At 34.2% G+C, this 14,263-nt stretch overlaps 1 protein-coding gene across 1 annotated transcript; it reads right to left on the bottom strand.

Moving 5' to 3' along the window:
• Window positions 1-3,984: 3,984 nt before the first annotated feature.
• LOC123549587 (uncharacterized) lies at window positions 3,985-10,180 on the bottom strand. The gene is made up of 2 exons (XM_045337782.2): window positions 9,397-10,180; window positions 3,985-9,008 (listed from the first exon to the last, which is right to left on the bottom strand). The coding sequence occupies exons 1-2, from the start codon at window positions 10,056-10,058 to the stop codon at window positions 8,057-8,059; spliced, it is 1,614 nt and encodes a 537-aa protein (XP_045193717.2). The 5' UTR covers window positions 10,059-10,180; the 3' UTR covers window positions 3,985-8,056.
• Between the last annotated feature and the right edge of the window lie 4,083 nt (window positions 10,181-14,263).

Here is a 14,263-nt window from a genome sequence, read left to right as displayed (position 1 = left end):
AGAAATAATAGATGTTAAAGACTCATAATTTGTAAACAAGTTATACAATATAAAAATGTTAATATCACTTTTTATGATAATATGAGGCCAGTCCAAAATGATGGATTTTGATAACCGTAAAGTTGCAAAAGGCTTTCAATTTTACGTGAAACAAAAACGGCAGTCCCAACAGAGAATATGCATAACTAAATTTTTAGAAATACACTACCCTTTCTTAAAAATGTCTTTGTATGCTCATAGTATATATTGTCATAAAAAGGAAGGAATAAATATGTTTGAAAAACAAAAGGGGGTAATCGTAAAAAATGGATTCAATGATATTTTCTACTATGATAATTACTATTCAAACCTTTGAAAACAATTATCTAAATTAGGCTTTAACACGAAATAGTTTTTGGCATCCTCGGATACAAAAAGCACTATTACATTTCGGATTTTTTTCAAATAGATCAGCATTCAGATTAGTGCATTTATTTCTAATTCTGGTACATGTATCAAGATAGCGTCTGTCGCCTATTAAAAATAGGACATAAGGGTATTTAAAGTTTAGTATATTTTAAAATGCCTGTACTAAGTAAATAAATTGTGAGTTCATGGATCAAGTCTATTCTATAATATAATAGCTGAAAGTAATGAATTTTGGTAAGTCTCACAAGTACTTCAAAATATAGCCCGAAAAAGAGAGGCACGGTGATTTTTATAGTGCTTTCACCACGGAGACGGTTATTACTGGGGCTTCTGTGCCCAAGTGGTTAAATTTGTTTTACTTCGAATCACTTGTCCCCCGACGAAGCAGGTTCCATTATCGCTCGGGGCGTTGTATTCATCAAGTCAGGGGCCATCCAGCTGGCTTTATCCAGCTGGCTTAAGAAATGTCGGCATTTCTACAGAGGTGCCGACCCGTCATAATGCAGGGAGGGGTGTGGGAACGGTAAATGACACACCTTCGCTAAACGATACAGTTGACGTTAAATTATACAAAACTGACGTTAAATGATACAGCCTACGTACGCTAAATGAAATAAAATAAAATCTAGGCTGGCTTAAAGCTACAAACTGATGCTAAATGATACAACATTTTAGGCTCCATAAAAGATACAAAACGTTGACGCTAACAGATACAAATTTTATATAGAGGTATATAGAAAGGTTTTACATTTGTTGACTATATTTTGCGACATTAATATTTTATACACGACTTGTCACGCGAAAATTTGAATCTAGTTTTGTATGGTTAAATAAACATATGCATATTCACAAATGTATTTTCTTATAGTGTTGCCAGTTACAACTGTGCACTCACAGTATTCATAAAAGAGTTAAATAAACTAATAAAAAACTGAAAGGAAGTCGATAAAACATGAATATAATCTGGTCATAAAGGTCATACCAGTTTGGCGTTAATATGCTGTAACGAGTATGAATGCAAGTTTCTATATATGAGCCGCGCTATGAGAAAACCAACATTGTGGGTTTGCGACCAGCATGGATCCAGATCATGGTCAGGATACATGCTGTTCGCTAACAGTTTCTCTAATTGCAATAGACTTTGAAAGCGAACAGCATGGATCCTGACCAGACTGCGCGGATGCGCAGGCTGGTCTGGATCCATGCTGGTCGCAAACCCACTATGTTCATTTTCCCATGGCGCAGCTCATATATGGAAAAATATTCATACGAATGAAAGAACTTCCGTCCACGAACTACTAAAATACTCCTAATGCAAGTGTATGTATTTATAAACCTTCGTGGAAGAAATCAACAAACATTTGATATGATTATATGAAAACGTCATAAAATTAATGTATTTTCTGAATAGTATCAAAAGAGGCGTATATACGTACAATATGTACTTCTGTAGAATGGAAATATGTTTCTAGGTATAACCACAAATCAGTATTAATTTATAAATGTAAAGAATATGTGAGGGCCAAAAAGTGGCCCTACATATATATGATTTGTCAAAAGGGAGCGGCGGACCATGCATTGAACTTACGGCCCAATACACTCGCACGCGTATATTAAATTAAGTCAAGCAATAAATCTACGTATGAACATTAACAAACGCTGAAATATTTTTTACCTTGACGAACGTCTTTAGACATCCTCGTCCATGACTTTCTCCTGATGTCACACGACTTCCAGTAATAGCTGATGAAGCCTGAACTATTCAGCCAAAATATATGGAAAACGTTTACATTGATTATTTGCACAAGAAAACAAAACCTGTCACGAGGATGAGAATGGATAAAAAATACGTGGACCTGTGTTGCACTTTCAAACCAATACAAAAGGTAAAGGACCTTTTGCAATGCGGTATTTCTACAAGTGATTTCAATTTTTTAAACTTTTATAGTGTTATGAAAAATATTTACTAGAGGTGATGACCGCTGCCGGGAGTTTGGCTGATCTCATGCACAGGTGGCAGTAACGTACCTAGGATACATTAGGGTCCATGAGCCATGTACACTTAAATATTACAATTATAATGTTTTCTTAGAAAAAAATGCCAAAAGTCATTTTGAAAATGTTTTGCCCCTGTGACAATTAGCCATTAGAAATTAGTAAACGGTTTGCAACTGGGCTTTGAAGTAAGATTTTTCTGAAAAGAATTTTCACTTGCCCAAAAGACGGCCAACCATTTATAAAGAAATATTATTTTGAAAAAAAAATACAGACCTGGAAGCAATGCCCATGTCAAAGTGCTCATGATAACCTTTCTAATGGGTCATTGTCACAGGGGCAACAAATTTTCAAAATGACTTTTTAGCATTTTTTTTTCTAAGAAAGCATTATAATTGCAATATATTTAAGAAATAATTTATAGCAAAACAGTGTTTTGTCACTATTTATACACGATGGGTGGTTATACGTCGGGCGTAATAATTTCACGAGGGCGCAACAATATGTTAAAACACTGTTTTGCTATAAATTATTTCGATTCTAATATGTTCTTTATTTAAGAAATAATATATCTCATCGGTGATTTGTCGCTGAATAAATCACTGTTTGGAGTTCAGATGCGAAGGAATTATATCAAGAGGGCGTAGTCCGAGTGATATAATGCTACGCGTCTGAAAGACAAACAGTGATTTATTCAAGAGCAAATCACTAAATGAGATATATTATTTCGATTCTAACACGTTATCAAGGACTTTAAAGTACACCTTGTCGGCATGATATTTTCCCGTTTTCAATCGGGTTCTTTTCCAGCGCGCCGTTACGCCGCTTGACGCTATGACGTAATAGTTGTGACGTCAGAACAGTGAATTGTTGTTTAATAAATCACTGTCTCCAGCCTTCTTTGTTTAATAGGAAAATGAATCGGATCGTGTTAGAATGTAAAATTTATATCACCTATGATGGAACTGTTTCTTTGCGCAAGCATGACGCTTATAGTAGGTCTTTGTTCATACATGCCAGGACCGGAAATGGCAATACGTCTTGCGGCAGAATTCAGTTCGGGCGAAAATTATTGCGAATTATTCAGCAAAGCGAATAACTAAGTATGTGTGTAAATTAATCAACACATTTTGTGCAATGTGACATTTCGTTTAAAACATGTTATTAAGTAAAATATTTCATGAAATTTTAAAGCGCTATTTCTTGATGCGTACATGGCGCTAAATATCACTTTGACGTGACGTCAACGTAATATCATTGTGATGATTAAAGCATTACTACTCATATTAGAATTAAGTGTATATGGCTCATGGAACCTGATGTATCATAGGTACGTTACTGCCACCTGTGATAGCGTGCGCCGCTATGACAACGGTACAACTTGTCCCGGTCCTTGGGATAGATTCAGTAACACGAAAATTTGTATGTAGTTTTGTGTGTTCTCTGTTAAATAAACATATACATAATCACGAATGTAATTTCCTCTAGTGTTAGCCAGCATATATAAATTAAGACTACGCCGTTATAATGACACTTTATAATGGTAAAAATTGGAATCAATACATATACGCCGACATGATGTAGGAGACTTTTCCAATTTATTTAGACTTTCACTTTTAATATATAACACAGGTAAAATGCAGATTCTAAAACTAAAAACTAAAACAGCATTAAACATAATATCTGCAAATAGAATAAATCAGAGTATGGACATACTTAATACAATGTATCCCGCATAAAATCTGTGCGAAATCCTCTGAAAATCGGAATCCTCTGAAATCAGAGCTTTTGACTTGGTAAAGAAAGGGTCCGGTTTTCAGAGTTTTTACTGTATTCTGGTATATTCAATGTTACTGACATAAATTATGCCAACAATTTAAAATTTTTATCTTCAAAAAAAATATCTTCTACAATTTACATGGATTTGATAATTCAGCTACGAAGTTATAGTTGCATTTGAGCCGCACCACCAGAAAAGCAACATAGTGCTTTTATCATACTGTTCGCATTTAAACCTAGGCTGCGCAGGCTGGTCTGGATCCATGCTGGTCGCAAATGCAATATGTTGGTTTTCTCATGGTGCGGCTCATATAAACATTGTTTCGATGGATCCGCATGGCATTACCTCTGGTAACTAGATCTATATACAGTGTTTTCTTTGATCATTTTACATCTATACAATCAAATGACACTCCTCTTTCACTAAAATACAAAAAGTAAAAGTTGGGTGCTTTGGATTTGCCATTATTTCTGTTGTTAAGGTGGCCTTTACAGATTTTACGTCAATCATATAAGATATATTCAGTCAGCAAATTTTAGTGTACAAATTATGATAACATTTCTTAAAAGTTCATGATATAACACGTTATGTAAAGAGAGCACGTCAACCCCGAAAACATACTAAAGCTGATTAAATGCATACCTTTCTAGCGCATTCAGCGGATGTAACCTATTATTCAGGAGTTAATTAAGTAGACATTTCCGAATCGACCTTCAGACTTTTTCACATAACTGATATACTGTATTACGTTTCCATCGAAAGCTCCAATGGTTTAGATTAAACATAAAAAGGTTTTTCTAACATTTCTAAGATTAAAAGGAAAACACATTATTTTATACAAATTTTAAAGTTAATTTCAAAATCTAATCTAGCGTTATACGCCAAAGTAATGTTATAATAGGATTTAATAATTTCTGATTAGACAACTTACTTCATATATATCACAAAGGAAAATAGAGATACTTTTATAAGAAATGATTCTTAACTGCAAACGATGTGAATCTCGCTGAAAACACACAAGCAATAATGTTATATGCAAAGAAAAAAATACATAAACTGGCAAAATATTTGAAAAATAAGGGTCTAATTAGAAATTTTCATCAGTGTTTATAGCTGATATTTGTTGATGAAATATCCAAGGCTTCAGTGTTGTTATATTTTTTGGTCCATTGGGATCATGGAGTCCATTCAATTAATGTGTAATAGAGTTACACTTAAACCGGTGCTAGGGAGAATGAGAGGTGTTGCATATTTCATTACCTCTCATGAACAGACTTAATCAAACTGAGACTGCTTTTATTCTGCTTGGCTGCATTCTTTGCTTCCAATGGACCTTTTTACAGATTTAATTAGCATGGTGTATGGTGCCTTATTTAGTTTCGTTCTAAAATGCGCATTTAAATGTTATGATAGAATTATGTTGATTTCTTTCTTCCTAGTAATACTAATCCGAAACATCATTTGAGCCGCACCATGAGAAAACCAACATTATGCATTTGCGACCAGCATGGGTCCAGACCAGCCTGCGCATCTGCTCAGTCTGGTCAGGATCCATACTGTTCGTTAACGGTTTCTCAAATTGCAATAGGGTTTGAAAGCGAACAGTATTGATCCTGACCAGACTGCGCGGATGCTGGTCGAAAATGCAATGTGTTGGTTTTCTCATGGTTAGGCTCATTTATATATAAACCGTTTTCCATTGCAGAATATACAATACTTGACTTTCTTCTCTGTTTACCTGCCAAAGCAATGGAGTCATGTTAGAATATGTAATCAAAGAGGTTTATCACAGCACGTATAGGAAACTCGTTTCTCTCTTTGAAATAAACCTGACAGTGTATGAATTTCTAATTATAACAAGTGTACATTGAAGAAATGGCAGTTGTGATTCTGGTTGTATAAAAATGTTGAGTAATGAAAGATATATGTATGGTTACATTCACAACTTTTCATTTCAATTATGTTAAAACGATGTTTTAAATCATTTTAAAATAAAAGGAACTTGCAAACGCCTATTAACTATCAACGATTTTCATTCATAAACTCTTGAAATACAGTCAAACTATTGGCATGTCCATCTTAACATGTGCAAAAGATAAAAGGTAAGTGTAGATTTCCTGGAAGCACAGAGCACCCAAAGCACAGCCATAGAGCCATGCATCACAAAGTAGGCTCGCAACAACAAGAAGCTGTGAAGACAGATTGCTTCAAAAATCTAACAAGAAAATTTTAATTATATGCAAAATACAGAAATATACGGGGGAGAGGTAAGGAGTGGTGTTGGGAGGAAGTGGAGCAAGGATGAATTTTCAACAGGGAAAGCAACGTTCCTTAAACGCAGTCTCCCTACATCGTGCAAGTTCTTTCGTTTTCAATTAAAGATTTTTCAATACTGTTATATCAGTAATATTTTCATTATAGTCATTTGGGTTCTCAAAGTCTCGTAAATGATGCAAAAAAAAGCTTTTTCTACTGGAACTATCACTCTATTAGTACGTGGCACTTCATGGGTCAACATGAGGTCAACGTCAGCCGTCCGAGCCATGCTGTCTGACCAAAATATTGACGCCCATTGTATCACTTCTGTCAGATTACTTTTTTAATAATATTCAAATACTTCCTTTGCATTGCTAGCGCTTGAATAATTATACACTACAAACTTTTCAGCTGCTAGGATTTTATTGAATTCAGTCCACTCTGCAAGTTTGTAAGCACGGCCATATTGGAAGTTGAGTGGAGACAGACACTGTAAAGCCCTGGTTCCTGCGGCGATATTCACGCGAAGCATATTCAATGGATATTCACAGGAGTTTGTTACCAAAGAGATATGACTTGTCATTTCTTATTGACCAACGGGGCACATAAATATTGTGGATACATTGTATGTATCTGAAATAAAAAAAAATGGAAATATAGCAGTATTTATGTTTGTTAATTAAACAGTACTTTCTAGCTTTTTTCTCAAGTCCGTAATACTAAGTACAGGAAAAATTTACTGGTACTAAGTACAGTAAAAATGACGTAATGACTTTTATAAGAAGTGAGCCACGAAAGAACCAAAAGGTTAAAATGTATTGCAATTTTGTAATTTAAAATTCTTTCACTGGTTGTAGGTGCAGATGGGAATATCCGGCCTCGAGGGTAACTGTTTAGGCGGTAACGAGGCTCAGTTTTATTCAGACAAACCCGTAGACGTTTTAAAAATATATCCGTAATAGTAAACCATTTTCTTAATTACAAGTTTGAAATTTATGATCCATGAAAATTGTACTGAAAATTGCTACGATCTTTCATCATTGGATTAATAATGAACAACTGGAAGTAAGTTTGTAGTATTTGTAGATCTGGCGATTTTATCATTTGTCATAATCATTTTGTAAAATAAATGGTCCTGTGTCATTATCCATTCGAAGATATCTCATGAAAATTATACTAAGTAGGCCCTTTTTAACGTTCAAATAAATACCAGGACATGTCTTTGCCACAAAGTCGGTTTTAGAACAAATTTCAAGATATTTCATTTCTTAAAGTGATCGAAAATTTATATTTAAAACAAACCTTTTTTTAAAAAAACAGATGACAGTCTTATTTGCCTAGTCACTCACGTGCGCACATTTACATAAGGTATTGCTTTTTAATGATATGCACAAACTTCTCATGCTTCTACTATTATTGTAAACAATAGAAGTAGGGCCGGTCTCGTAAATATTTTAGACCGCTTAAGTGTAAGTAATAAACATACTTATATTGTTCAGTCTGTGAAAATACTTCACATATAAATGCATATGCTTGCATGTGAATGGCTGCTATAAAATGTCTCTATAGTGATATTCTCAAAAATGTGTTAAGGTATGAAATATATAGTCCATATCATCAGTGAACTGATATATCCATTTTTACATTTACCAGTTTTGACCAAACGTTTGCAACATTCATTATCAGTTTTTCGCCATATTTTTGTGGAATGGTTTCATCTAAAACTTTTAAATTTGGCAGAGGCATTTCATTTTCCCAGTCCCTGTAATGATGGAGAAGTCCTATTTCTATGGCAACGGACTGTGCCCTTTTTCTCTTCGGTAAGAAAAGAACGTCATGAATCATTACATGAATGACGTCACATGTCCGCGCAAAATATTTTGATCTTCGTTTAACAGGAAAAATATTATCTTCATGGTTTAATTTCTGAAGCGTTACAAGTCTGTATTTGTCAACAATTTCCTTGTTTGTATAGTTAACGTGTTCCCATTCCTTTCTAAAAAATGTGTTACGGAAGATATAAGCACCTGGCTCTTCATTCAGCTGTTTCAACATTTCATTCCAAGTGCTGACATTTTCACTATGAGGAATGATGAACTCGTCTAGATCAATGTTAACAATAAACTCTGATTCAACTCTGTTCCTATATAGACAGTCTTGTAGTGCAATTATTTGACCAAAGTAGTGGATTTCCGGCAGTTTAGTACCATTATATGTTAAAACTTTCATTGGCAATTGCCACTGAACAACTTCCACTATATTTATCTTTGAGTAGTAATCTAGAACACTTAATACATTGCCAGCAGTTGAATGATTGTAAATGATAAACTTCTCGGCTCCTAAGATTCTATTGAGTTCAATCCATTCGACTAACTCATATGCTCGACCATAGTGTAAATTCAATGGCGTAAGACAAACTGTAAAGCGGCGTTGGTAACTCTCTGGCCGTGCCGTACTGTGAACTCTGAGAAGGTTTGCCGGTTTTCCACAACGACTGGCCACCAATGAAACATGGGACGGTATCTCACAATATGACGGTAAAGGACACTCGAAAAATACCGCTGAGTACCTAACAAAAGTAAAATGTATGTATCCATTAAGTGTGTCATTAAAATGTAATTTAAGTGGTAAATATTTAAGTAATGTTTTAATACCGCCCTGTCTTTGGGACTTGCGTTTAATGCTTTCATTTCCAAACATATAATAAAGACTTGAAGCGGCAAAAATACTAATTAGGTATTCAATATGACAGTCGATCCTTAAATATAAAAGCCCTTTTTATTTATGGTTATTAATTTATGTCTTGTTTTTCTACATACAACGTTTAATTGTTTCAGTTTAAACATAAATCTCGAGTTTATACTATACACACAATTACACACTTTATTGATGCGATAATATCTCGACATTTCAGTCATTAAATAATACATGAAAAAATAAATAAATAAAGTTTTTACCACAGATTATGGCCTTCCGCAAGCTGTTTAACTTTTGCATCAAGTTGTTCTGCGTAGTATGTCCCATTTTCTTGTTGCCAAAGGAGACAAAAGTATGACTGTAGCTGTTTTGATTTGGCACCAATTATGATTATATTTCTGGTTTTCTCCACATGGTATGCTGAAAAGACAGACGCTGTTATATTATCAACTGATTGCCAGTTATCTTCGTGTTCCAGGTGCACGGGAAAAAGTACATCGTTGCATTTTCGCAAAACGGAAAACTTGACTTTGGCTTTCCTTTTCTCTGAAACGTTTCTGTTATAGACATCCTTTTGCACAATATATCTCGGTGTAATGATATGTCTTGCTGTAATGGTTTGTTGGAATGATTTACTTAAGCTCCTGTTAAAATTTGTTTCATCTTTCACTTGAAGTATGCCGCGAGTTTCGCCTTTCATTATTTCATTGACTGGCTTCCGTTTAGGAAACTCCGTTAATGAAATATGTGTAAAATGTTGTCCTGTATAAGCACGTGTAGAAGAATTGATCAGCTGAACATTTGTCTTTGTTGGGAAATCATCTAAATCAGTAAATCCCTGGTAAAACTTAATGTGTATCAAAATAAGAATAGTTTGCACAAATATTATCCACACGAATGCTTTCTTTAATCTATATTTCATAGCTTTATCACTGATATTTTCATTATATAAGCTTTCTGAACTCAGATTTCAGAATACTTTAATTGTATTATTATATGGTGTAACAGTTAAGTCTACTCTATTTTATACTACGCGCTCTCAATAGATCAATTATAGATGATACTAAAAACATGAAACTTTATCTTACAGTATAACCCAGCCATAAACATTTCACAAGGCACACGAAACACATTTGTATAGAGATTAATATCATCTTTTGTTTAATAAATAATTGTTTTACGCAGTATAATGCTGTTATCTATGCATTATCGGTTTGATTTACGATTGATTTAACTACAAATAGGAATATATAGTTTATTTAGTTTATTTATGTATTTTATAAAGATGAAATATTTTTTACCATTTGTTTTAAGTTGATTGAATATTCGTTGTTAACTTTTGTATCTCCTAATACGAATGTACAAATAGCATCCAGATGTAATAGAAGGCAATAAAGTATAACTCGTGTATGCACTGGTCTAGACAAAAAGGCAGTTTAGTTTGGAGACAGATGCTTTTCAAAATTCAGGATATTTTGTGTACCATATATTAAATATAACTGCTTATCAGCTATATATATTTATAGAGATGAAATTTTAAGTTTTATTACGAACCTAATAATAACAAAACTGCTTGAAGAGCCCAGTATTTGATGCATAAAGTGAATACTGCACATCTAAATTTCGAGAAGTATTAACTAAAATACTAAACTAGTATATGATTGATGTATTACTACTAAGACTTTGGGATCAAGGAGTCCATTCAATACATGTATAATAGTCTCATGAACAGACTCTGCTATTATTTTGCTTGGTTGATTCTATGCTTCCAAAGGGTCTCCTTACAGATTTTCATAACTATCACAACAACAATCTTTAAGTGCCGTGAGGGCTGTACAAAGTCTCCCCGTAGTTGGATTCAGTGAACACTGTTATATTTTCTGGTCCTTTGTGATCAAAGAGTCCACTAAATTCATATATAATAGATTTCGGCTTAAGCCGGTGCTGGGGGTGTGAGGGGTGTTGCAGTTTGAATTACCTCTGAACAGACTCAATCAAACCGAGTCTGCTATTATTTTGCTTGGTTGCATTGTATGCATCCAAAGAGTCTCCCTACATGATATTTATAACACAGTGGTGTAACATAGATATGCAATTTAAGTTGGATTGTCTCTTCACAAAGGCTCTTCATGATGAAATAATTAAATGTGTATATAGATCTAGTTAGTTAATTTAAGTGTGTAATAGTTTAATATTTTATTTAAGAAATAATATATCCCAAACAGTGATTTGTCATTGAATAAAATCATGTTTTGGAGTTTAGATGCGAAGGAATTATATATAGGTTAAAGGTCAGTAATTCAAATCCTTCTTTGTTTCATATAAAAAACGACAACTTCATGTCGTCTTTACGTATCTTTAGAGAACATCACTTTTTCCTACACCAATTTTTCATGAAAGTTCTATCACAAATTCACGCAAAAATGAAAAGAAAATAGGGGGTTGAATAGTCCCTAGTGAAATGCCAGTCAGTTGTGGTCTGCTACCCTAAAAATGGCGCATATTTGCTCTCCTCCGCGCAATAAACACCTACTTCCGGTTTCGATCTGCAAAACTTGCCATGTGGGTTGTTTGAACATGAAAACCGTCTCATTTCATGCAGAATGTATTCTAGTAGCGAAAAAGTGTGATTAAAGCACTCGTTCTACACGAATTTGCGTAGAAAATGGGAAAATTAGGATCTATTTATTATGGACTTCTTTCGACTACACCACGGAAGCACATTTTCGACCGAATTACTGACCTTATTCCTATAAGAAATGTTTCTTATCAAATTTCACACCATTTTCATATCTATTTCCAAGAAAGATGTAATACCAAACATATTGCCAAGTTTCATTGTGAAATTTTGAGATTTTAGAGAAATATAGACATTTAATAGAAGCCACCCCCTACCCATTTACAAGGCTAAAGTTTGGCCCTATGGTCCTTTTATTGCATATTTTGGTAAAAGTTTCACTTTTTGGCATCATTTTTCACTGGGATTCTGAAATACCATTCATTCCGTCATGAATAAGACCCAGAAGGATGCATTTTGTGCATTTTCTGACATTCTGGAGACAAAGTATTGGCTTTTTAATCCCAGAAATCGCTGCTGCAATAGGCGCATCTATATAAAATAAGGTCAAAATTCAAAATTTTTCAAATTTCATTATTATTTTGCATTGGAAACACTCTTTTATATCATATACAACCGATTTATGGCTATAAAGACTAATTGCGATGTGTTTTGAGAATAGTCTTATTTCAGCTCTTATAGGTTAAAGGTCAGTAATTCAAATCCTTCTTTGTTTCATATAAAAAACGACAACTTCATGTCGTTTTTACGTATCTTTAGAGAACATCACTTTTTCCTACACCAATTTTTCATGAAAGTTCTATCACAAATCAACGCAAAAATGAAAAGAATATAGGGGGTTGAATAGTTCCTAGTGAAATGCCAGTCAGTTGTGGTCTGCTACCCTAAAAATGGCGCATATTTGCTCTCCTCCGCGCAATAAACACCTACTTCCGGTTTCGATCTGCAAAACTTGCCATGTGGGTTGTATGAACATGAAAACCATCTCATTTGATGCAGAATGTATTCTAGTAGCGAAAAAGTGTGATTAAAGCACTCGTTCTACACGAATTTGCGTAGAAAATGGGAAAATTAGGATCTATTTATTATGGACTTCTTTCGACTACACCACGGAAGCACATTTTCGACCGAATTACTGACCTTATTCCTATATAAACGACAATGACAAATCACTGTTTGAGATATATTATTTCGATCTTTACACGTTATCAACGATTATTATGTACGTCCTTGACGATATCCATCAAACATTTGCCTGATTTGAGTTGATTTCTTTTCAGCGCGCCGCAGTGCCGTCTAACGCTATGACGTAATAATTGTAACGTCAGAAAAAATGAATTGTTGAATAATAACACCAGTTTTCAACCGTCTTTGTTTCATAGTAAATCAAATCGGGCCGTGTTAGAATTTGACTTAATTAATATAATGATTTGTTCAGAAATGTAAAAGACATGATCAGAAGCGCGCTTCGACTTTGCCGATAGATACCTCTATATAGATCGATCCTCCAGAAGCTTATGGAGGCATCGATGCTGCTGGATGCCAGAAGAAGAAGACGTTTAATAATTTGGTCGGTAAATATAGAATTTTCTTAATTATTTTACGAAATGATGTTTTATTTAATATGGAATAAAAAGTTCTCTTCGTGCCGTTCATGTGTTAGAAAATATAAACTGATGTCTATATCACCTTGGTTGCCTTTTGCAAAGCTCACGACTGTGATATTTAACGGATTTTGACTGTTTTTCTTTTTGGTATGTTTATGTAGCAGATTTATTTAATATTCTTTTCCATGATCCGTTAAATCTTTAGCAAGAGCAGTATTGTAATTTCTTCAGTTCTCATTTAGTAGACAGTAAACAGAGCAGTATTATAGACTTACAATGTACAATTATTATAGACCTAATCAAGTCTAGTCTGCTTTTATTTTGCTTGGTGGCTTGCTTTCTCTGAATAAAAACCATGGCAACTTGTTTCAATTTCTTCTTCTATTAATTATATCAGTTCATTTTGGCCTTGAATAGTATAGTTCTTTATGTAGTCAGGCATATGTGTGAAACTTTGCGGTATACACTATGCATTCCTGTCGCCTTATTTACACAATGCCGTAAGTCCATTTTTGTAAAATTGTGAGTTTAGTGTCATGTATGTCTCTATGACCTCTGTTTGATAGTGAATTTGAGACCTTGTAAAACTAACATAAGCAGGCTGCATTTTTGTTCAGCAAGACTGTAAGAAGTGTAAAGTCATTGGCACTAAAATTATTAAACGTCGTTTCCCTAGGATATTAAAAGCCAGGTACGGCATTGTGGAAATAAGACGGCGAAAAGCACATGTCTGGTTTTGAAAATTATCCTACTGTACTACCGACGGGGGCCGCTATGATATAGTGCTTAACATATCCGCTTTACAAACGCGCAATAAGCGTGTTCTTTATGTCATACCTACTTTCATTTCGATACCGTTTTGTTCTGCGCATCAAAATTATGTGATTGCTTGCTAAATGGAGAATAACTTTCGTTAAAACAGTCGAAAAGGTTAGAAAGAAG

This window comes from Mercenaria mercenaria, chromosome 6 (genome assembly GCF_021730395.1).
Source record: "Mercenaria mercenaria strain notata chromosome 6, MADL_Memer_1, whole genome shotgun sequence".
Classification (NCBI taxonomy): domain Eukaryota; kingdom Metazoa; phylum Mollusca; class Bivalvia; order Venerida; family Veneridae; genus Mercenaria; species Mercenaria mercenaria.
The sequence above is the reverse complement of the archived record's forward strand: the minus strand, read 5'-3'. Positions and strand labels throughout refer to the sequence as shown.

Bases quoted from the DNA above. Each gene is read 5' to 3' on its own strand.
- LOC123549587 (XM_045337782.2), bottom strand. From the start codon at position 10,058: ATGAAATATAGATTAAAGAAAGCATTCGTGTGGATAATATTTGTGCAA. The intron at 9,009-9,396 runs GTAAAAACTTTA...TACTTTTGTTAG, and splicing joins GCGGAAGGCCATAATCTGTG to GTACTCAGCGGTATTTTTCG.